The sequence below is a fragment of the Phycodurus eques genome, chromosome 13 (genome assembly GCF_024500275.1).
Source record: "Phycodurus eques isolate BA_2022a chromosome 13, UOR_Pequ_1.1, whole genome shotgun sequence".
NCBI lineage: Eukaryota > Metazoa > Chordata > Actinopteri > Syngnathiformes > Syngnathidae > Phycodurus > Phycodurus eques.
The window spans coordinates 12,760,753-12,782,537 of record NC_084537.1 but is presented as its reverse complement, the minus strand read 5'-3'; the positions used below and the strand labels follow the sequence as shown (position 1 = coordinate 12,782,537).

General features: G+C 39.8%; 1 protein-coding gene across 1 annotated transcript; it reads right to left on the bottom strand.

The window, feature by feature from the left end:
• Positions 1-894: 894 nt before the first annotated feature.
• On the bottom strand, positions 895-18,231 carry copb2 (COPI coat complex subunit beta 2). The gene is made up of 22 exons (XM_061694277.1): positions 18,138-18,231; positions 17,610-17,747; positions 17,425-17,511; positions 16,169-16,295; positions 15,932-16,080; positions 13,046-13,192; positions 11,064-11,163; positions 10,839-10,981; positions 9,875-10,074; positions 9,690-9,800; positions 9,415-9,503; positions 9,204-9,310; positions 8,333-8,476; positions 7,450-7,580; positions 7,121-7,328; positions 6,897-7,007; positions 5,358-5,572; positions 5,134-5,272; positions 1,823-1,960; positions 1,660-1,737; positions 1,415-1,558; positions 895-1,308 (listed from the first exon to the last, which is right to left on the bottom strand). Exons 1-22 carry the CDS (start codon positions 18,138-18,140, stop codon positions 1,213-1,215), a joined length of 2,805 nt encoding a protein of 934 aa, XP_061550261.1. The 5' UTR covers positions 18,141-18,231; the 3' UTR covers positions 895-1,212.
• Between the last annotated feature and the right edge of the window lie 3,554 nt (positions 18,232-21,785).

Below are 21,785 nucleotides of genomic sequence, written 5' to 3'. Positions count from 1 at the left end.
GATGAGAACCAACCTGATCTAAACGGTCATATTTTGATTATGCATTAGAAATAATTGTATTATAATATGCTGAATGTTATTTAAACACGAACTTCGGTGGTTATTTTTTGCAGCAGTTTCATTTGATCAAATCACCAAAATAGGCATCACAAACAAAGGAACAAGAACAAACTAATGACAGTCTGTCACATTTGTCTCTGCACATGAATATGCTGATGCAGCTGCCTGGGTGGGCTCCAGTGGGTCATATATTTACAAGCTTGAAACTGAATATATTTAAAATGACATTCAACATTGACAAAGGGATTCACTTGACAGTCTGAATGCCTTGATAGATTTATTTCATAGCATAACTTGAGTAGCAGCATTTTCAGCTTTCTCATTAACAGTTGTGGTTTTAATGACTGCCATACAACAGTCCTTATGAATTTCAAATGCCAACATTTTGTAATGAGACTAACATCCATCCATCCATCCATTTTCTGTACCGCTTTATCCTCACAGGGGTTCCGGGCGTGCTGGAACCTATCCCAACTATCTTCGGGCGAGAGGCGGGCTACACCCTGAACTGGTCGTCAGCCATTCACGCACACATAAGGGCAATTTAGAGTCTTCAATTAACCTACCATGCATGTTTTTGGGATGTGGGAGGAAACCGGAGTGCGGGAGAAAAAAAAAAACCGGAGTGCCCGGAGAAAACCCATGCAGACACAGGGAGAACATGCAAACTCCACATAGGATTTGAACCCCGGTCCTTAGAACTGTGAGGCAGATGTCAATCATTCACCGTGCCACCTGAGACAAACATCAAAACTAAATTAATCTAGTTTAAGTAGTTTCTCCACTTCCCAACCACAAATGCATCCATCTATGTCATTAATTCAAAGTTGAATATGTACAGCAACTGCAGTTTATTGAACTGAATGCACAGTGATTATTCATCACATAGGCAAACAAACATAATATGTAGGTCAATGCAATAGCAATAAAGTGAAATGATCTCCAACCATCAAATGGTACACAAAATGGAGTATGAAATAGACATGGCGTCTACTATTTTTCTGAGGATAAAACATTACTGAGATCATCGTCATCTACTTCAATCTGTAGGTGGACAATAACATTTTTAAGTACAAAAAGGGAACAAGGGAGTTTGGTCTCTGTTTTTAAATAAGATCCGAGGTGGTCGACAGCAGAATTGATGGAAGATCTCTAGTCATCTAGAAAGTCATCATCCAGGTTAACATCGCTGGTATCGATGTCGTCCACCTCCAAATTGTCAAGGTCGATTTCCAGCTCTTCCAGAACCTTCACAAACAGGCATAACTTTTGGAACAGCTCTTCATCCAGCGAGACAACTATCATCCCACCCCCCGCACCAAATAAATCAGCACATGAGAATGATAAATTATACCTTATCTTTTTCTGACTGTGAGAACTCAGGGATTTTTTCCAGAGTCTGTGGAGGGACAGTTTCAGGCTCTAAAGGCATGATTGCAGACTCTGCTGCAACTCCAGGATCTGCTGACACTAAGGGAGACTCTTTACATTCCCCTGTCTGCAGAATGACAAATTATGTTTAAAAACCCACTTTATCAAAATGCAATGAAAACTCCAGCTAGAAAATTGTCCTGGAGTGGGTGGATAACCCCTACAAACCTCAATAGCAGAAGACTGGAACAGCTCTTGGGCCTGGTTTTCTTGAGCCTCCTCAAGAATATTTCTGTCTTCATTTAGCTGAAGTAAAACATGAGATGGTTAAAACACAATAACACATTTAAATTTAGGTACTTTGTGATCCGCTTTTGTTGTAGCAACTCACTGTGACCAGGGGATAATCTTTGGCAGGCCTGGTGGCACCTGAGCAACTTTCTCTGAGGTAAACCTCAGCTGCAAACGCCTCTTTAAGACCAGGAAACAGGTTTTCATACTCGGTGGGGTCTGCTAAGGATTCAGCAGCCTAAACCGCAAAGAGATTGTGTTAGAAAAAAAACCATACAATGGTGTCTTGAGATACAATAATCCCAGTTTACATGTTTTTCAAGATACAGCTGTTCTTTTGCTTTGACATGAGTGTAAATTTGAGATATGAGCACTGCATGGTGGCAGTGAAGAACTCCTTTCACAATAAGCAGCATATGGCAAATAGTGAACAATTCATCAAAAAACAGCAATCAAGCTGTTAATGCCACTCCCAGTTGAAGTTTAATGTCAAACTAAACATAAATCAAAGAGAATTACACATGTATTTTAAACAACCACACTACTGCCTAAAGAACCGCCTTGCTAGCTTAATGCGAACATACAATGGGAAAACGCCATTGATACGCCAGCAATTAGTATCGATAGTTTTAGACCCTGAACACAAGCGGTGGAGCAACAAATTTAGACTTCTAGGCATATATTATTTATCCTCTATGAAAAATGACTAATATTATAGCTTCTTACAGAGTCACTTAGAGTAGTTGTGTAAATAATGGTTAAATGTTTCAAGATGGCGCCTAACCGTGTGCTCGCCTCGGTTACGTGTTTTCTAGTACTGTCTGTGTTCATGTGTTTTATGTTAGTCTTTGGAGACATTACGCAACTCACTTATACAAGGGAAGACTTGCTAAACATTAGGGAAACTACACCGGACTTTCTTTCGCCAACTTTCAAAAATCCGCTCAGTTTTTACTCAGTGGTGCGGCCTACACAACCTGGAGCTGAACACGCTCAAGACTGTAGAGATGATCGTAGGCTTCAGGAAGCATCCTTTGCCACAGGTACCCCTGACGCTGTCCAACTGCCCTGTGTCAACCGTCGAAACCTTCAAGTTCCTGGGAAAAACAGTCTCTCAGGACCTGAAGTGGGAGACCAACATCAACTCTACCCTCAAAAAGGATCAGCAGAGAATGTACTTCCTGCGGCTGCCGAGGAAAAATAGCCTGCCACAGTTCTACACAGCACTCATCGAATCAGTCCTGTGTTCATCCATCACATTGAAGTTGCCACAAAAAAGGACAAACGCCGACTGCAACAGACAATAAAAACTGCAGAAAATTTTTTTTCGGTACCCCCCTACCCATCCTCGAGGACTTGCACGCTGCCAGAACTAAGACAATAGCATGAAAAATCCTCTTGGACCACCCACATCCCGGTCACCACCTCTTCCAGCGCCTTCCCTCAGGTATGCGCTATCGATCAATGCAAACATAAATTAGCAGACATTTTAACAGCTTCTTCCTTCTTGCCATTAACTTCCTAAACAGTTAACTCACAGTTCCACTGTAACATGCTGCCAATTTTATCTTGTTTGTTGTCACATCTCTTTCTCTATCCGTGCACTCACTGTAGTAGACTCGCCACTATTTCCATATCTGTTGTTGACCACTCGTGCATGAGAAGTATCTGCACCATTTTCACAATTGACACTTTCAGATTATCGCACTACTAGTCACTTTAAACTGCTTACATTTCTTGAGGACTGCATCATTGTCAAAAAAAAAACAAAAATTTTTTTGGCATTACTGATAACCTTTCATTGCTCAGTGACCCTCCGTACTGTGTTTTGGTTTTTATGTCTCAAAAGTATTTTCTGTGAAATGGTTCTCTCGTCAGACTAGAGCGGCTCCAACTACAAGAGACAAATTCCTTGTATGTTTTTGACCTACATGGAAAATAAAGCTGATTCTGATCTTTGTTTGCGTCTGCATGACTGTATTGTACTAGTGAGCCGCCGAAATAAAAATTCTATGCCAAAACCAAAAATGAGTAACCCACAGCCGAAAACCGAAACACAAAGATATTACTATGCCAATTATTAGTAAAATTTGATTTATGGCTATGAATGCAGAGCTGCCAAGTGCCAACCTATGACATTCCAGAACAATTTGTCTGAATTTCCATATTTTAAAAATTACATCAAGAACATTACCGCAGGACAATTATTGCAGTATATTATGTAATAGGCTAAAAATAATTCAATTGCACAACAATCACTACTCTATACTCGTAATCACTAATAATGTATGGCTTCAATATTTACTTTAATGTATTTATTCCATCAACCTTGTCATGGTGGATACATTTGCAGTCAAATGTCTTGCATGCTATTTTTGTATTTGTACTTTTAAACGCATAGGCCCCTTTTCTCAGGTGACTTAATTCATTTCTAGTTTTCAGTTCCGGTCCTGTGAGGCTGTGTATTATTTTCTCTCTAGACACTTATTAATTTGCCTCCCTATTTTGCTTTTCAAAGTTGGTTACCGCCTGCGATAACGCAGTTCCAGCCAGACCCATGTGACAAGTGTACTGTATCACCCAATTACTTATTTCAGTATTTTGTGGCTTCATGTCATGATAGTTTAGCAATTAGCATGTCTTCTATGTCTTTCTCCTGTTAATTACTCCTCATCCTCCCTTCCCTTGTCAGAAGTGTAGCTTATTCGCTGCCATGGAGGCGATGATTATTGACTTATGCTGCGCTGGTTCCGGACGTGAAGCGTACGTTCACCTCTGCAGCTTGGTAAGGTATTATTTTATTATTTATAATAGTATTATTATATTAGCTGTAGCTTGTAGGTAGCTGGGGTGTTGCAATACTGCCCAAACAGCGGAAAGCAGGGCGGTTGGGTGACTTTTCAATGTGGAGGTACCTTTTTTTTCTTTTCTTTTAAATAAAATATAATGTACACAACCACGCTGGTTGCAGTTTTTGCTTGTGTCATAACGACATCCTGTTTCGGCCCTTTTATTTCGGTGGCAAGTCGTTCGGCCCAAAACAAAACAAAAAAAAAATGCACGTTTGGACCATTTTCAGCGGCCTGAAATTTGGTGCATCATTATATTATACTGTCTCCCAGCGGCCAAGGCAGACACACCAGAAACAGCAGCACAATGAATTGAAGCATTAAATTATGATGCACTACCTGTTGGTTAAATGTTATTACTCAATGTTTTATTAAGTACAGTATTATAGAGTACTATTTTCCTTTTTTTAAATAAACAAAAGTTGGTTTTTAAATCATTTTTACCCGATATGAGTTAAAGCCAATTAAATCAGATATCATAAATGCATTAAATGAAACCTAGTGTCAAATTATTTATTACAGCAATATACTTCCGAATGAACAGAAAAAACAAAGTGCTCACCTTCTGGTTGACCTTGCCCAAGTTTTCTCTCCACAGTTTGACCACACGGGACACCTGGCTGGGCAGGTAAGTACGCGCCAGGAAAGCAGCTTCAGGTAGGCGGTTGGTTCTGATTAGAAGCTCCAAACACTGATCCAGTCTGTTTGGAAATGATGACAGAACAACAGTTACACCAGTGGCTTTCACAACAAAATCAGGACCCTTCAGTCACATGTGGTACTTACTTCCCTTGCAGGAAGTAGGTCATGAAGGCCACGTTGTTTTTGCCTTCCCTTTCTGCACCCTCGGCCAGCTTGCCCACCATTGGGGCGTTGCCGGAAGCGGTGGCGAGGAGGAGTAGGCCACCGTAATCCTGGGCATGATGCAGACACTCCTGGGCCAGGCCAAACTGACACTTACTAATAGCCAGCTCTGCCAACTGCTTCCACTTCTGCTCCGACTTTGAGGGCGAAAGGAGGACATGGAAAGGTTGATTCAGAATGTCTGTAAACAACTGGTGCCAGGATACCACAAATTCAAACTACAGCAGTAGAGGAGAAGACAAGCCAATCAGAGACACCTCGCAAGAAGAAACTCATTCATTCAAACGTGTCACCCTGTGTTCTCAATCACTCTGCCTTGGTCAAATGGCATGAAAGGATTTGTTGATAAGTGGCGTCATGGGAGAACACTTTGTTGCCACGTACAGCATTGTTGTGATGTCATGGTGAATTGTCGTATTATGAATGTACAGAGAATAAACCTGTTTCAACTAAGTGATTATTGTTTAAAAAGAAGACAATAATTTGACATTGAAGAGTGGTTACATACCAGTGACCAGACTTACAAATTTTTCAAGAAATTAGCTGTTGTTGGGCCGAATTTTATGCTTTGATTTGTGAGCAAAAATGTGAAAACATTTGCTGTGTGGTGGCAGTGAACTCTACTCATAAGCAGCAGTTAGGCAAATGGTGAACCATTAATTTAAAAAAAAGGCTTCAAACCTTTTACCGCCACTCACAGTTTAAGTTTACTGTCAAATTACACAAAAAAGTTACACATATATTTGAAACAACCGCATAGCTTTGCTTCAGATAAGTCAGTTTTAGCTTAATGCAAACAATGTATAATGCCGTAGAAGCGTGAATGAATAGCATGTGTATCACGTATATTTGAATACAGATAGTGGAGCAACAGATATAGACCGATAATATAATACTCACAGGCATATATTCTTCATCATCTGCAAAGAATGACTAATATTACTGCCGCTTACTGAGGAGTTTTGACTGGCTCCATTTACAGTGTGTGTGTGTGTTTATATATATATATATATATATATATAGTATGTCTGAATTATACTGCTCCCAGGTGGCCGTGGTGTAAACACTAGAAGCGGCACAATGTCCATTAAATTGAAGCAAAAAAATAAATAAAATAAAATAAAAAAAAGTTTATTTCTTTACATTCTATTTCTTATGTCATGACTGTGTGTTTTTATCCAGTACATTATTTACAGTGTTGTTCGTCTTATTTGTTTGCAGTAGATGATTACAGTGGTGTTTGTCTTATTTTTATTATTTTTATTATACTTACAAAAATATGTTTTTTTTTTGAGAGACTGGGATGGTTTAATGGCATTTCCGTTAATTTGGTGAAAGATGATTGAAGAGATGAAAGAGTGAACGATTATTTGAGATAAAGTATGTGAAGTTACGAGCATGGTCACTAAACAAATTGAACTCAAGGCACCACTGTATTCTTAAAAAAATGACTCAAGTTACCTCTGCTTCTACAGCCAGCTGGTAGGCAATCTTCAACTCTCCCAGCTGCAAGGCCAGCTCAAACCTGTGCTCAGGGTCTGTGGACACTGCTAATGCCTGCTGCTTGAAACCCTAGAGAGCCGGAAGAAGAAAAAAATGTGAATACGGTAGTAGGCACAGAGGAAGCGCTCAATCAGTCTAACAATCAGGAATCACTTAGGATAATTATTTTACTGAGTTCTGACCTGTTTTTCCAGGAAGTGGGCCACTCTGGTCCGTTGCTCTTTAGGAATTGTGGGAAGTACCTTGTCGGCCATTCCAAAGTCCCTCCTCATGACAGCAGTCTGGTACTCGAGGACTGAGACCAGCAGGGAGTAGCTGACAATGTTGAGCTCCTTGTCTCCCAGGTAGAGACGGTCATCTTTGGGTATGTAACCCAGTAAATACATGGTTCTGCACGGAGAGGGACCATCTTAAATTATGGAGCATTTCTGTGTTCTGCTATTACTTTACATACAACTGGAGCTGACTTGAAAATAAGTTTAAGGTGACTTGAATGCAATAAGTATTTAACCTGTCCAAGTGAGCAATAGTGACAATCTCTCCCCCTACAAAGTAGTTGAGTCTGTTCACAGAGCTGGTGTAGATGAAGCAGTCACCAACCCAGAGTCCAGTCTTCACGATCTCCTGGATCTCTCCCTGGACCTGAACCAGGAGAAAATCCATGAACTTACAAATGTAATGTGCATCATTGTGTGAAAGCCGACACAATTTATGAGAACATGTTTACTCTACAGTGTACAGCACTGAGGTCTACTGAAGGGATGCAGCGTAATTAAGAGCAAGAATAAGAGGCTGAGAACGACCCCAACTAAGCTCTTGTAATAGTTGTTGTTCCTACTAAACAGAGAGAATATATCGCTGCGAGTGTTGTTGTATGCTCTGTCTGTATGTGTTGCTGCTACATGTGTTAAAGTAGCAAGTTTTTTAAGGTTTATAGTTACGTTACATCTATGCTAATCTCTGTTAGCCTGACTATGGTGTTTCACATATGTTAGCATTGAGCGAGGAGACTTTTGTTGATAAAATGACACATTTTGGCATTTACAAATGTTTCACTCTTTTGTTTTATAGTACATTATAACTGGGATTGATATATAAAAATAAATAAATTAATTAATTAAAAAAAACAACAACAAAAAAACACCCATCTTGAGGCAAGGGCACTTTGCCTCTTATTTGGAGAACCGTAAGCAAGGGAGTGAGAACAGGTGCTAAGGAATACTTTAAAAAGTGTGTTTTAATACATCTAAAAAAAAAAAAAAAAACTCTCTCTTTAGATCAGATTTTCGTCTATTGCGGGTCAGCCTATATTGTATCTACCGCAATAAAAAGGAAGACGGAGGGTTCACTGTACCATAATAAACAGGCTCATAATGAGGGAAATAGACACAAACCTCGAAAGCATCTTCAATGCCGTCCTCAGTCACTCCTTCGTTGTTCTCTTGTGAGGCAGCTACTTTATCGGCCATGTACCGAAGGATGAAGAAAGACTCTTCGGTAGCAATGCAGACCAACTCGCCAGAGTCTGACCAGAAGATCTGCACACAGGACCAAAATAAATAAATAAATAATTTAAAAAGCTAGAATCAGACTGCTTGGGTTAATAGTAAACCACCTTACTAAACATTAATAAAACAAACGTAGACCTGAAAGTAGCAACATGACAAGTAGCCGGCATTGTGGAATTTGTAAACTACATCGAATTAGCACTTCAAGCACCTCGAAAATCCTCTAACAAATAAAAAACAATTGATTATGAAAGTACATTACCTATTCTAATCCCCACGCATAATCCATTTGTGCTTTAGGTTTTTAGGGCACATAACATCATTTGAAAAGTCACAGTAATTTTGACTTCTCAACATAATTGCAACCTGTACAAGCTTATTGGTGAATATTTTCAACTAAAACTTGTCAGCTAATCGGAGAAGGGGTTCCCGAAGTAGCTGACAAAACGAAAGGGTTGAGAACATATGTTGAGAAATAATAGTTATACTGTTTCACTCTAATTTGAAGGTGTTTTTGACAAGATTTTCTATAGGCCATAGCACACAAAAACACTTCCCATTTTCTTTTGCAAAAAAAATAAAAAAAAAATAAAAAAATAAAAAGCATTTCTCTGGGACCAATCACCGGACTTTCTAAAATTCTTGGTGCGTTGTACTAAGGTTGAAGTGGGCATTCCAACCAAACTTGGCATTTAGACCGTAATTTTTGGAAAATCTTATCAGGTTTTCTATTGTAGGAGAAACAGACAAATCTTACATGTTTAGGTTGGATCTCAATGCGGCGGATCAGCTCGGTGTTCTCCCAATCATAAAATGCCAAACCATTCACTGACCTCACCCCAAGCAAGAAACCTCCATAGATGCCTGCAGGGTCCAAAAAAAGAACATATTGGTTGTTGTTTTTACCACCAATTATGCAACAATAACCTATTGAACCACAAGTTTGCTTCACGACAGCATTGCCATACCCTCAGCTCCAAAGTCAGGCTTAAATGATTTCTTTTCTTTGAAATTCTTGAAGATTTTTACAACACTGTTGCTTTCTCTAATCGCATATCTGTTAAAAAGAGGCAGATTAACTATTACATATGCACTTAAACATAAATAAGACAATTATATGACAGTAGGGATTGTCTGCTGCTGTCATTTTCCACAAATACATAAGCACTGAATAGAACATTTCCTCATACTGTGGCTACTGAGCAGTAAAGCATCCCAGACACACTTAACCGTGAACACTTACTCAGATGAGTCATGTGCCCAAGCAAATTCCTGTGCTGAGCCGAAGCTCTTGTTCCTCAGAGCCATGGCAGTATAGATGATGTACTCTCCATCGCCACACACTACAACAAACCTATCAATGAGAGCTTGAAATGAGACCAGGTCACTCACCGAGAGATTGAAATTGTTTGTGCACATTCCGCATACCTCCCGTTAGGGTTATGCTGGATAGTTTGAGGGTATATCTCACAACTGCCCATGTCTTTCACAGCCAGTGGGAGCCTCTCTCCATCCTTGATCTCAGCATCACCCATTGCCTTCAAGTTGGCCTGCTGTATTTCACTGTGCTTGGCCCAAATAATCTTACCGCTGGTGTCCATTGACATGGCCGGCTCCTCGCGGCCCACCTGAAGAGAAAACGAACACAACAGCTGCGATTGAGAACACTTTTTTTGTATGCATGAAAGGAATGTGAAGATTGCTTTTCTATCACCTGCACGACGACTTATACTACAGTAACAAGGTACAGTGCTACCTTAGCAAGTTCCCTAAATTACATGTTTTTCAAGTTACAAGATAATGCTTAAGCCCTTGCCAGTGGGCAAGGCGAGCCACAATTGACAATGCACTTTCAGCTGTTTATTTAATAGGGAAAACAGCCAAACACATAAATGTGAAATGAGAGCATCCAGAAGGAGCTGCTGAAGGCCTAAACTCATGCCTCGAGGCGAACACACAGACTAACCTAACCACTAAGTCAACCCAAATTCACCTTCTTGAAGTCAGTCACTGGACCACACCACTTAAAGGTACACTTCCAACACACAAATACTACAGTAGGTACTGTAGTACACTGTATAAAACCAGTTTATTCCTTCACACTTTTTTTTTTTAATGTTTCATTATGGTTATGGTTTTATACAATATAGTTGTATTTGTCTATCAAAAGAAACTTTTTTTTGGGGGGGGGGGGCTGGAACAGATTTAATTTAATTAAAATTTCAATTAATTTAATGGGCAAAATAGATTTTTTTTAATCTGAGTATATTGAGTTATAAGCTTGGTCACGGAACAAATTAACCTTGTATGCAAAGGCATCACTGTCACTCACATTAAGAAAAATTTCTTGCTGGAGCTGTGTGACTTCACTGACAAAAAACACTGTACTCACTTTGATAATGATGCTGCCTTCATCATAGCCCAGTGCTACATTGTTGGAGCCCCTGAGGCCGCACACACACCACACTCGCTCCATACCGTAGTTGAGGGTACTCTCCAAGCGGTATGTGCTAGAGTGCCAAATGCGGACCGTACCTTCAGTGAGAGATAACGTTGTGCAAAGCAAAGATTAATATAGCTGTTGGAAGGGAACAGAACACAAGACATTCCAGCTCACCGTCCTCTGACCCGGTGATTATGATTGGCAGCTCTGGGTGGAAGCTCACGCATGAGACGTTCTGGGCATGGCCCTCCAATGTCTGAACGCATGTCTTGTTCTAGAACAGCGGTAAATTCCAGATAAATTATTTGTAGGGTAGTCCCAATCACACATTTTCACACTTGAGTCCAAGTCTTTGATCTGCCGATACGGAGTCCCGATTCGATACATAAATAAAAATTATATAAAAAACAAAATATCTAGCTTTTCCCAAACAGAAATAATTTTGGTCACCCTTAAAACAGGAAAATGTTTGTCTAATTTCATGTCAGTCAGGGGAAAAAATATCTGCTGTTCCTGATGTGGGTGCCTTGGCCTCTTAGGGGCAGTGTGGTACGATGCAAGCATGGAGCTACAAATTTTCGGTAAACTACGAAAGAATAGAAGATTGTTGTGATAAAACAATTAATTTTTCATAGATTAGGAAGAACATATGCCTGTGAGTATTGTTACATTACCTGTCTATGTGTTACTATGGAGTTAGTGTATAAATATTTGTTATTTGAAAGTAAATCCCCGTGATGGAATGTAATCTAGCCAGCCCGTCAATGGGGTTTTCAACTGAGTGTTAGCATTATGATGGCGATTTCTAAAATGAACGTGTCTTGTGTAGAAATATACAATGTGTTCTAAGATGAACGCGTCTTGTGTAGAAATATACAATGTGTGTAATTATTTTTGTTGCGTTTAGTTTTACAGTAAATTACACTTGGGGTGTCATTAAACAGTTTAATGTAACAGTTTAAAGCACGCTCATTTTGGTGTATTCTCTCACCTAATGACTTGATAATCCTAGATGTATGGTAGTCATCACTCATTTTGTCCTTGTATATATTTTTTGTTTGGGGTTTTTCAGGTAATTGACTACGCCATGAATAATGGTCCAAAACAACATCAAATGCAAAATATTGCATAAAATTGCATTGGTGGCTGTCTGGCTCCCCACAGCGTGCATGAAGTTGGTCAGTCTGTCAACAACTCTCGGGCCACTTTTCGCTTCTGTCCACCTCTGGGTCCGTGAGGCATTTGTTACCGGGCCACATAGAAAGAATGACCAATTTATATAATTTCCGTTGTATTGCGTTTTCACGTGTCAAATGTATCTTATTTTGAAAACTGACCGGATCTTCGCCGCCGTAACAGCTGTGCGTCTCAATTGACACGTCAAGACTGCACAGAACGAGACACGAGTTCAGTTTTTGCTCACAGCCGACTCACTCACAGCGGCAGCCAAGCTCAAAGAACGAATAATTTCATAAACTGATTCAGTTCATTACGTTCACTGAAAAGATTTGTTCTTTTGAACGAAACGTTCACAAACAAAACCTTTTTCCTTTTCAAAAGAAAAAATGTCATCTGAGGAGCCAGAAGAGGAGCCTACGACAAAGAAAAAAAATAAAGCTGCTTTTATCCGTTATGTCTTATGGTGAGTTGTATTTTTCATGCATTTAACATTTGTTTTTAAGGCGGTCATGTTAATTTATTTTTGCAGTTTATATATGCCACACCTTGACAGTCGGTCTGTGAAAAAAAATGCCTGCTCTAAACCGGTTTGCGGTACAAAAAAGATTGGGGACCACTGACTTATATTATACTGGGACTAAAAAAAAAAGTTACATTGTTTAATATAAAATGAAGATATTACCATTCCATTTGGCAAGATCTTTGTACCTTTGGATTATTTTGTCACTTTGTGACATTTTAAATGTCCGATAATGAATAAAATCAATCTTTTTCACCCAATCTCGAGCAACTGAAAATCACGTGATCGACCCAGATTTTCGATCACATGATCGGATCGGGACATCCCTAATTATCTGTTGAGGCAGTATGGGAGAGTCATTAAAAACATTGTTTATAGACAAAAAAGCCTGCATCATGCTTAAGCACTTCTTACTTTTTCAGTTAGCAGGACAAAAACGATAAAACAGATGCTGTACCTGGTAGTCCCAGATTTTGACCTGACGGTCATCAGCTCCTGATATCAGGTAGGGCTTGTCTCCTCCACTGTAATAGTCAATGCAATTGACCCCTTTCTCATGGCCTTCCAAAGTGAAGTTGGGAGATGATGAGCCTAGCTGCCAAACCTGAAACAACAAAAATGGTAAATGGACTCCACTTATATTGCGCTTTATCTACACCATCACAGTGCCCAAAGCGCTTTACAAAGTACACGACAAAATGAATTATTTCAATACCTAGATAGAACAATATGGTACATTCTACATTTTTGAGACACCTATTACACTGGATCTCATTAGATGAGTGGTACTACAAAATTTGTTGGCTCTCCAAGTATCACCATAATTACCAACATAGAAAGTGAGTAGCTTAATATGTCCAAATGTTCATTAAAAACAAGGCGGAGATTTTATTCTTAAAAAATATATTTAATATACATTTAATATGCACGGTTTGAACATTAACACTGCACTTAAATAGAAAAAATAAAATAGGAAAATGTTAAAATATTAATTTATGAAGGCACTAAAGTGAATTTAGAGATGTGTCTAAATACATTAGACATTTGAAGATAACTGCTAAAAAAAAAAATGTGCAGAGAGAGAGATGGGTGAAATGAGGAAATAAAACAAATCATATTTCACAAATTCAGTTTCCCTGATTTTACAGCAGTGGTTAGAACTGCTCCCAGTAAAGGACTTTGGGTCCAGCATGAGTCCTGTCTCCCCAGCTATGTAAAAACTTAAGCGCCTTTGTTTGTATCAGCGGTTATCCGGTGCAATTGTGACATGCAGTAAGCAAGCTAGCTATATCTACACCCAAAATTCCATCTTCCCTTCAGATAGTCCGCTGTCTAGAGCGCTTATTTTTTAGCTGTGAGTGCGTGTACATCATGGAGAGAAAGGTGGAAGAGCAAGGAGGGCGTAAAAAGTAAGATGTGACAGCCAGGGTGTGGAATGGGGCTTCACGCTAGCTTGGCTGCTTTAGAGCACACCGTTGTCGCGGCATGGAAAAGTCCCGTGACAACCCGGTGGGATATACAGTGGGTAAGGAAAGTACCCCCTTAAATGTTTTACTCTTCGTTATATTGCACCCATTTGTTCACCCATTAAGTTCATTGTTTTCTTCATTAATGTACACTTAGCACCCCATATTGACAGAAAAAAAAATATTTTGAAATTTTTGCAGATTTATTAAAAAAGAAAAACTGAAATATCACACAGCCATAAGTATTCAGACCCTTTGCTCAGTATTTAGTAGAAGCACCCTTTTGAGCTAATACAGCCATGAGGCTTCTTTGGGATGATGCAAAATATTTTTCAGATCTGGATTTGGGGATCCTCTGCCAGTCCTCCTTGCAGATCCTCTCCAGTTCTGTCAGGTTGGATGGTGAACGTTGGTGGACAGCCCTTTTCAGGTCTCTCCAGAGATGCTCAATTGGGTTAAAGTCAGGGCTCTGGCTGGGCCATTCAAGAACAGTCACGGAGTTGTTCTGAAGCCACTCCTTCGTTATTTTAGCTGTGTGCTTAGGGTCATTGTCTTGTTGAAAGGTGAACCTTTGCCCCAGTCTGAGGTCTTGAACACTCTGGAGAAGGTTTTCGTCCAGGATATCCCTGTACTTGGCCGCATTCATCTTTCCTTCGATTGCAACCACTCGTCCTGTCCCTGCAGCTGAAAAACACGCCCACAGAATGATGCTGCCACCACCATGCTTCACTGTTGGGAGTGTATTGGACAGGTGATGAGCAGTGCCTAGTTTTCTCCACACATACCGCTTAAAATTAAGGCCAAAAAGTTCTCTCTTGGTCTAATCAGACCAGAGAATCTTATTTCTCCCCATCTTGGAGTCCTTCAGGTGTTTTTCTTGGCAAACTCCATGCGGGCTTGTCTCTTGCATTGAGGAGAGGCTTCCGTCGGGCTACTCTGCCATAAAGCCCAAACTCGTGGAGAGCTGCAGTGATGGTTGACTTTCTAGAACTTTCTTCCATCTCCAGACTGCATCTCTGGAGCTCAGCCACAGTGACCTTTGGGTTCTTCTTTACGTCTCTCACCAAGGCTCTTCTCCCCCGATTGCTCAGTTTGGCCGAACGGCCAGCTCTAGGAAGGGTTCTGGTCGTCCCAAATGGCTTCCATTTAAGGATTATGGGGGCAACTGTGTTCTTAGGAACCTTAAGTGCAGCAGAAATGTTTTTGCACCATTGGCCAGATCTGTGCCTTGCCACAATTCTGTCTCTGAGCTCTTCAGGCACTTCCTTTGACCTCATGATTCTTATTTGCTCTGACATGCACTGTGAGCTGTAAGGTCTTATATAGACAGGTGTGTGGCTTTCCTAAATCAAGTCCAAGCAGTATAATCAAACACAGCTGGACTCCAATAATGAAGGTGTAGAACCATCTCAAGGATGATCAGAAGAAATGGACAGCACCCGAGTAAATATAAGAGTGTCACAGCAAAGGGTCTGAATACTTATGGCTGTGTGATTTAATAAATCAGCAAAAATTTCAAAAAAAAAAATTTCTGTCAATATGGGGTGCTGTGTGTACATTAATGATGGAAAAAAAAAAAAACATTTCAACAAATGGCTGCAATATAACAGTGAAAAATTCACAGGGATCTGAAAACTTTCCGTACCCACTGTATATACATACACAAATGAAAATTTAATTTAATAAATTGTTTTAGAACTATACTTAAATGTACTGTACTGGATTCAAAAAAGTTACACTCACTAACATTAGGCACAGTTTAAACATTTAATTCAGTGATTCTTTCGCATACCACGATTGATACTCATACCGTATTTTGAGAACAACTACATGATTACACAGGTGTTGTGGCTGGAATAAGAACAACTTCTTCCTACCTTAATAGTCCTGTCTAGGGAGGCACTTGCAAACTGATTATTGTCTTTAGGGTTGATGACGATCTGCATGACATAGTGCGTGTGACCCTCAAACACCTGGCTGCAGGACCACTTCTTGTCCCAGTCCCACAGCTTGATCAACATATCGTCTACAAAAAGATGGGCACAGCGTTTCAGAAGGGCACTGCTGGAGGAATAGATTTATCGGTTTGTTGGTGTGGATTACAAGAAGCATACCGCTGCTGGTGAGGATGTAGGGCTGGGTTGGGTGCACAGCAATGCAACGGATGTAGTCAGAGTGGGCCTCAAACATGTGAACACGCTCCAAAGTGTTGTAGTTGAACACACGGATCTGCATATCATCCTACCAAGAGAGAAGATTTTTTTTTTTTTAAGAACCTAACCATTAATAATCAGGAAATAACATTCTGACAAAATATTCTCTTGGTATCAGTCCATTTAGGAAAATAAAAGGATATTAAAACCTAGTTATCAAAAGAAAACAAGTGTGACAACAGTGCTTAAGATGGTCTTGCCTTGACTTATGAGTTCATATCATTCTGTGACCAACCTTGTAACCAAAACATCTCAAATCATGCTCATTGAAATAAATGGAAATGCCAACCTGTTCCAGAGCCCCCAAAAACATCAAAAAAAATTTAATTTTGTCAATAAATAGAAAGCTATGGTATTTTACTTTATAACAATATACAGTAATTACATAATTTAATGGAATGCAAATAAACAGTTTGTGCATAATGATAAACAACCCTTATTTCTCTATGTTGTTTAGTGTTTAACGGGGAGAGGCAATAAACAGCTTGAAGCCTGTTTTTTAAAGAATTGATCACCATCTGTTTAACTGCTGCTTGTTGTAAAGTTCACTGCCACCATAGCTAGCACTCATAACCCATTTTTGTTCACAACTCAAGACAAATAAAATATATGTATATAACCGACTGAGTGATTTTTCGCATCTCAAAAATCTTATGAGTCGGGTCACTTGTCAGTGAAGGTACCAACTGTAGATAGCTAATTTATTTATTCTGTAACAAAACCGAAGATTTACAATAGCCCCCAAAAATGATGCTATATATTGGGTCCTCAATCCTAAAGCAAAATGCAACCCGAATCTGTATGTAGGAATGTGCCGTAGTCTATCACTAACACAGTATTAAAGTCATAAAGTAAATATTTGGATAAAAAACAATTGTAAGCCATGAATATGAAACATCCATCCATCCATTTTCTTCACCGCTTATCCCCACTATGGTTGCGGGCTGCTGGACCCTATCCCAGCTATCTTCAATCAAATAAAAACACAGTAAGTGTGGGGTAACTCAGCACGTCTTCTTATGTTGCATGATACATTCTTACATCATTACTCAAAGCAGTTCATTATGTGCCACTTGTAATTTCAAAATGTCCTTTGCCCGGTAGCCCCTGAACCCTTTTAAGTCTGGTGGTGTTAAAAGCACATCAAAGATACTTACTGCTCCTGTGATGACCCAGTTCTTCCTAGCTACAAATTTGGATGCTCTGACAGGAAGGTCACACACCTCAAAGGTCTTCACCAGAGTCTGCCAAAAAACATTTCAAATGTTACATTTTCATCTTAACCAAAAAACAAAGTTAGTCTAACATCGAAAAAGCACATTCTCGTGCACTTTTTTAAAACCTGTGTTTCGTGGTTCCACACGCAGACGCTGCCGTTGTACAGACTGGCCAGCATCCACGGCTCGGTTGGGTGAAGGTCCACGCTCTTTACACGGTCAGACCTGGCTGTCAACCTCCGCTTAATGTCAAGCCTCAGCGGCTGAAAAAGAAATTGGGTTAATACATGTCGTTTCTATGCACACACGTCCGTTGTCACTACTTTAAACATGTAAAACAGACGTACAATTTATGACAGATAGCCAGGCCACAGAACGAATTTACCAATGATAAAATCATACGGCTCATTGGGTTGTTTAAATATATTGGGTATCAAACTTTACAACGTCACTTGACAACATTAAACTATTTAACACCCGAGGTTTGATACACACGTAGTCGTAAGAGCTTCTGCACACACGCTAACTTAGCCGCTCAGCTAATACCATGAATGCCTTGTTGGATATTTTTACATAAAACACACAACGTCAGCAAAGCAAGATGAAAGCTGAGGAAACAAAACATGATATACTCTACTTTGTGTGTTTCTCACCATTTTTAATCACCGTTTCGTCGACACAAGACCAGGAAAATGTGTAGCGAGATCCAAACGTTCCGATTTAAGTCAACACCACTGGACACTGACGTGGAACTTCCGGGGATTTATAATCTCGCGAGAGCTCGAATCAAAAACGGCTGATGTGACGTGGCGACCAGCATAGGAGAGTGGGCTTGCGTACAACATACTTTTTTGGGCAAATAAAAACAAACCGTTTAGGTTATGGTTATTGAGGAGTTAGTTGTAAATAACGAGGATTTCGTATCTTTATGGACTATATTATTAAAACATTTTGTCGTAGATTGTCGTCTTTCTTCTAATATACCCCGCCTCCACCAATCCTTAATGAACGCAAAATAATGCCAGGAAAATGTTTGCTTGTTGTTGTTGTTGTTTCAAGTAGTAATTAACTTTAAAAGAAAATAAAAATCGGCCTGGACGACCCCAAGTCAAATATATATTTTTTAGTTTAAAAAAGACATATTTGCAATTTAAATGTAAAAAACTAGAAATGCGCCTTCATGTTAGTTAAAGTCTCTCTAAATATAAACATATATCAAGGGAAACATCCATCCATCCATCCATTTTCTGAGCCGCTTCTCCTCACTAGGGTCGCAGGCGTGCTGGAGCCTATCCCAGCTATCGTCGGGCAGGAGGCTCGACGATAGCTCTAGCTCACCTGTGAACCCGAATGAGTAAGTGCTGTAGAAAATGGATGGATGAATTGTGATAACTCTTCTATGACCACGTTTTATGTACATTACAGGATTTGGAGTACGTTATTGTATTAATGTTTATAATTAGGGATGCAACTAACAATTATTTTAATAATCGATTAATCTGTCGATTTTTTTCAATTAATCGATGAATCGGGGCAATTGCCTGGTTTTGTCGAATGTTAAGTTCCCCCCCAGTTAATTGTACCTAGTTAAATGTACCTTCTACCATCTAGTGGAAGAGCATTTAATTGTTCTGAATGTCACTATGTGTCAGTCCTTCTCAAATAGTGGGGCGCGTCTGACCACGAGGAACATGCATTTTTTGCATAAAAGAGTAATTGCACGTCCACTACAGTAGGTGGCAGTGGGATGTCAGTTATGGTGTGTGTAAATAAAATATATCCCTCCCGATTGTTTTGGGACTGTCACTGATAGTAAAATGAATCAATCAATAAAATAAAAAAAATTCAAACTCTTTCTTGTCATCTGCCCTTTCTTGAGTGGTTAAAAGCAATTCCTTAAAGTCCCTGTATACTCCTCCCACTTCTACTCGTCCTGGAAAAATGTATGCTACACCGTAACAACGAGGCGCTCTTAAGTCACCACGCCAGCGCAAAGCTCCTGTCCACATATTGGCTGTCACATAGAATCTTTTTTACGTCACTCCTCCGCCTTCACCTCATGACATGTGAGCAATTACAGCCAACAACGAGGCACCCTTAAGCGGCCACGCCAACTAGAATCCCCGGTCCACACATTGTATGTCGAGTGGGACTTTTTTGAAAAAAAAAACCCCTCTTCCATATTCTAGCACTCTACAGTGACCACACCAGCAGAGTTTGCGGTGGGAAAATAAATTTTCGGGATGTCGGCATAGCTAGCTAGCTAACGGCACTTGGCAATTGGGCCGGATAAGCGTGGATGCCAACAAAGGCCACTCAAGTTGCATATAAGTTATTTACATGTTATATAGTGGGGTAGAGGCGACTAATGCCAAACTCCAAAGTGGGCCACACGGTGCCATTTCAGCCATGCCCAAAAAATCAGGAAAACTGAAATAGTGAAAAACACTCTATCTCCACAAGTGAGAACTGCATACAGTTCCACAAAGAGGTATTCTTCTCAAATTCATGTTTTTTTTGCACAGTTTCCCCACTTTATTTAAGATCACCAACCAGATGTAAATATCATACAAATATGACCCAAGTAAACATAAAATGCTGTTTTTCAATGATGATTTCATTGATTAAAGAAAACCTATTCAAAGCTACCTAGCCCTGTACGAAAAGTAATGGTTCCCTAAACCTAGTAAATGATTGGGCCACCCTCGGGAGCAACAACCGAAATCAAGTGTTTTCTAAAACTGGCAATGAGTCTTGCACATCTCTGCCAAAAGGCCCACTCTTCCTCACAGAATTGCTTTAATTCAGCAACAGTGGAGGGCTTTCAAGCATGAACAGGCTTTTAAGGTCATGCCACAGCATTTCAATCAGTTTCAAATCCGGACTTTGACATAGGCCAAAACCTATAATTGTTTTTTTTTAAGCCATTCAGAAGTTGACCTGCTGGTGTGTTTTGGATCGTTGTCCTGCTGTAGAACCCAAGTGCGCTTCAGCTTGAGGTCACAAACCTTTGACCGAACATTCTCTTTGAGGATTTTCTGGTAAAGAGCAGAATTCATGGTGCCATCAATCACATCAAGTCGTTAAGGTCATGAAGGAGTGGAGGAGGCCCTGACCATCACACTACCACCATCATGTTTGACTGTTGGTAAAATGTTCTTTTTCTGAAATGCTGTCTCACATTTATGCCAGATGTAACGAGACACACACCTTCCAAAAAGTTCAACTTTCATCTCATCAGTCCATAGTATATTGTCCCCAAATTATTGGGAATTATTCAGATTTTTCTTTTGCAAAAATAAGATGAGTCTTTATGTTCTTTTTGGTCAGCAGTAGTTTTCACCTTGGAATGGATGGCCATGGATGTCATTTTTGCCCAGTCGCTTCCTTACTGTTTTTTTCATGAACACTGACCTTAACTGACGCAAGGGAGTCCTGCATTTCTTTAGATGTTGTCCTCGGTTCATTTGTGACCTCCTGGAGTCATCGATGTGCTCTCATGAGAATATTATTTCTCGATGTTAGACTAACTTTATTTGGTGATTAAGTTAAAAATGTAACATTTGAAATGTTTTTTGGAAGACTGGTGAAGACTTTCGAGGTGTGTGACCTTCCTGTCAGAGCATCCAAATTTGTGGCCTGGAAGAACTGGGTCATCACAGGAGCAGTAAGTATCATTGATGTGCTTTTATCCATGACACCAGCAGATTTAAAAAGCTTCAAGGGGAACCGGGCATATGACATTTTGAGATTACAAGTGGCACATAATGAACTACCTTGTGTAATGTTGTGAGAATGTATCATGCAACATAATTAGATGCGCTTAATTACCACAACACTTACTGTACTGTGTAATTATGGTGGGACTTTTAAGTACTGTGAATGTAAAATTTTTTAAAGGCCGTAGATCATTTTCTGTTCAGTTTAGGAAAAGGGTTGTATTACAATTTGGTTAGGTGTAGGTGTGATCTACCACAAATAGCTCTTTGATGACTTGCATCAGCAACCTTGCGAAAGAGGTCGAACCTTACGATTACGAAGTCGCAGGTCACTTAATGTTGGGTTTAGGGTATGCGTGTCTTTGAAGTTTCTGTACGTCTGGGGTCGATACAGGTGTGAGCTGATTTTTGTAGTCCTAGGTGAAACGTACCGGGAATGAGTCTCTGATGCAGTTTAACCATTTTCAGTTTTGTGGTGAAATGTGGAATGAAAAGTTTGAACAGGAAGTGAACTGTGACCTTGTAAATGGAAAGTTCGACCTCTTTTGCACGCTTGCAGATGCCATAATTACAGTTAACAAA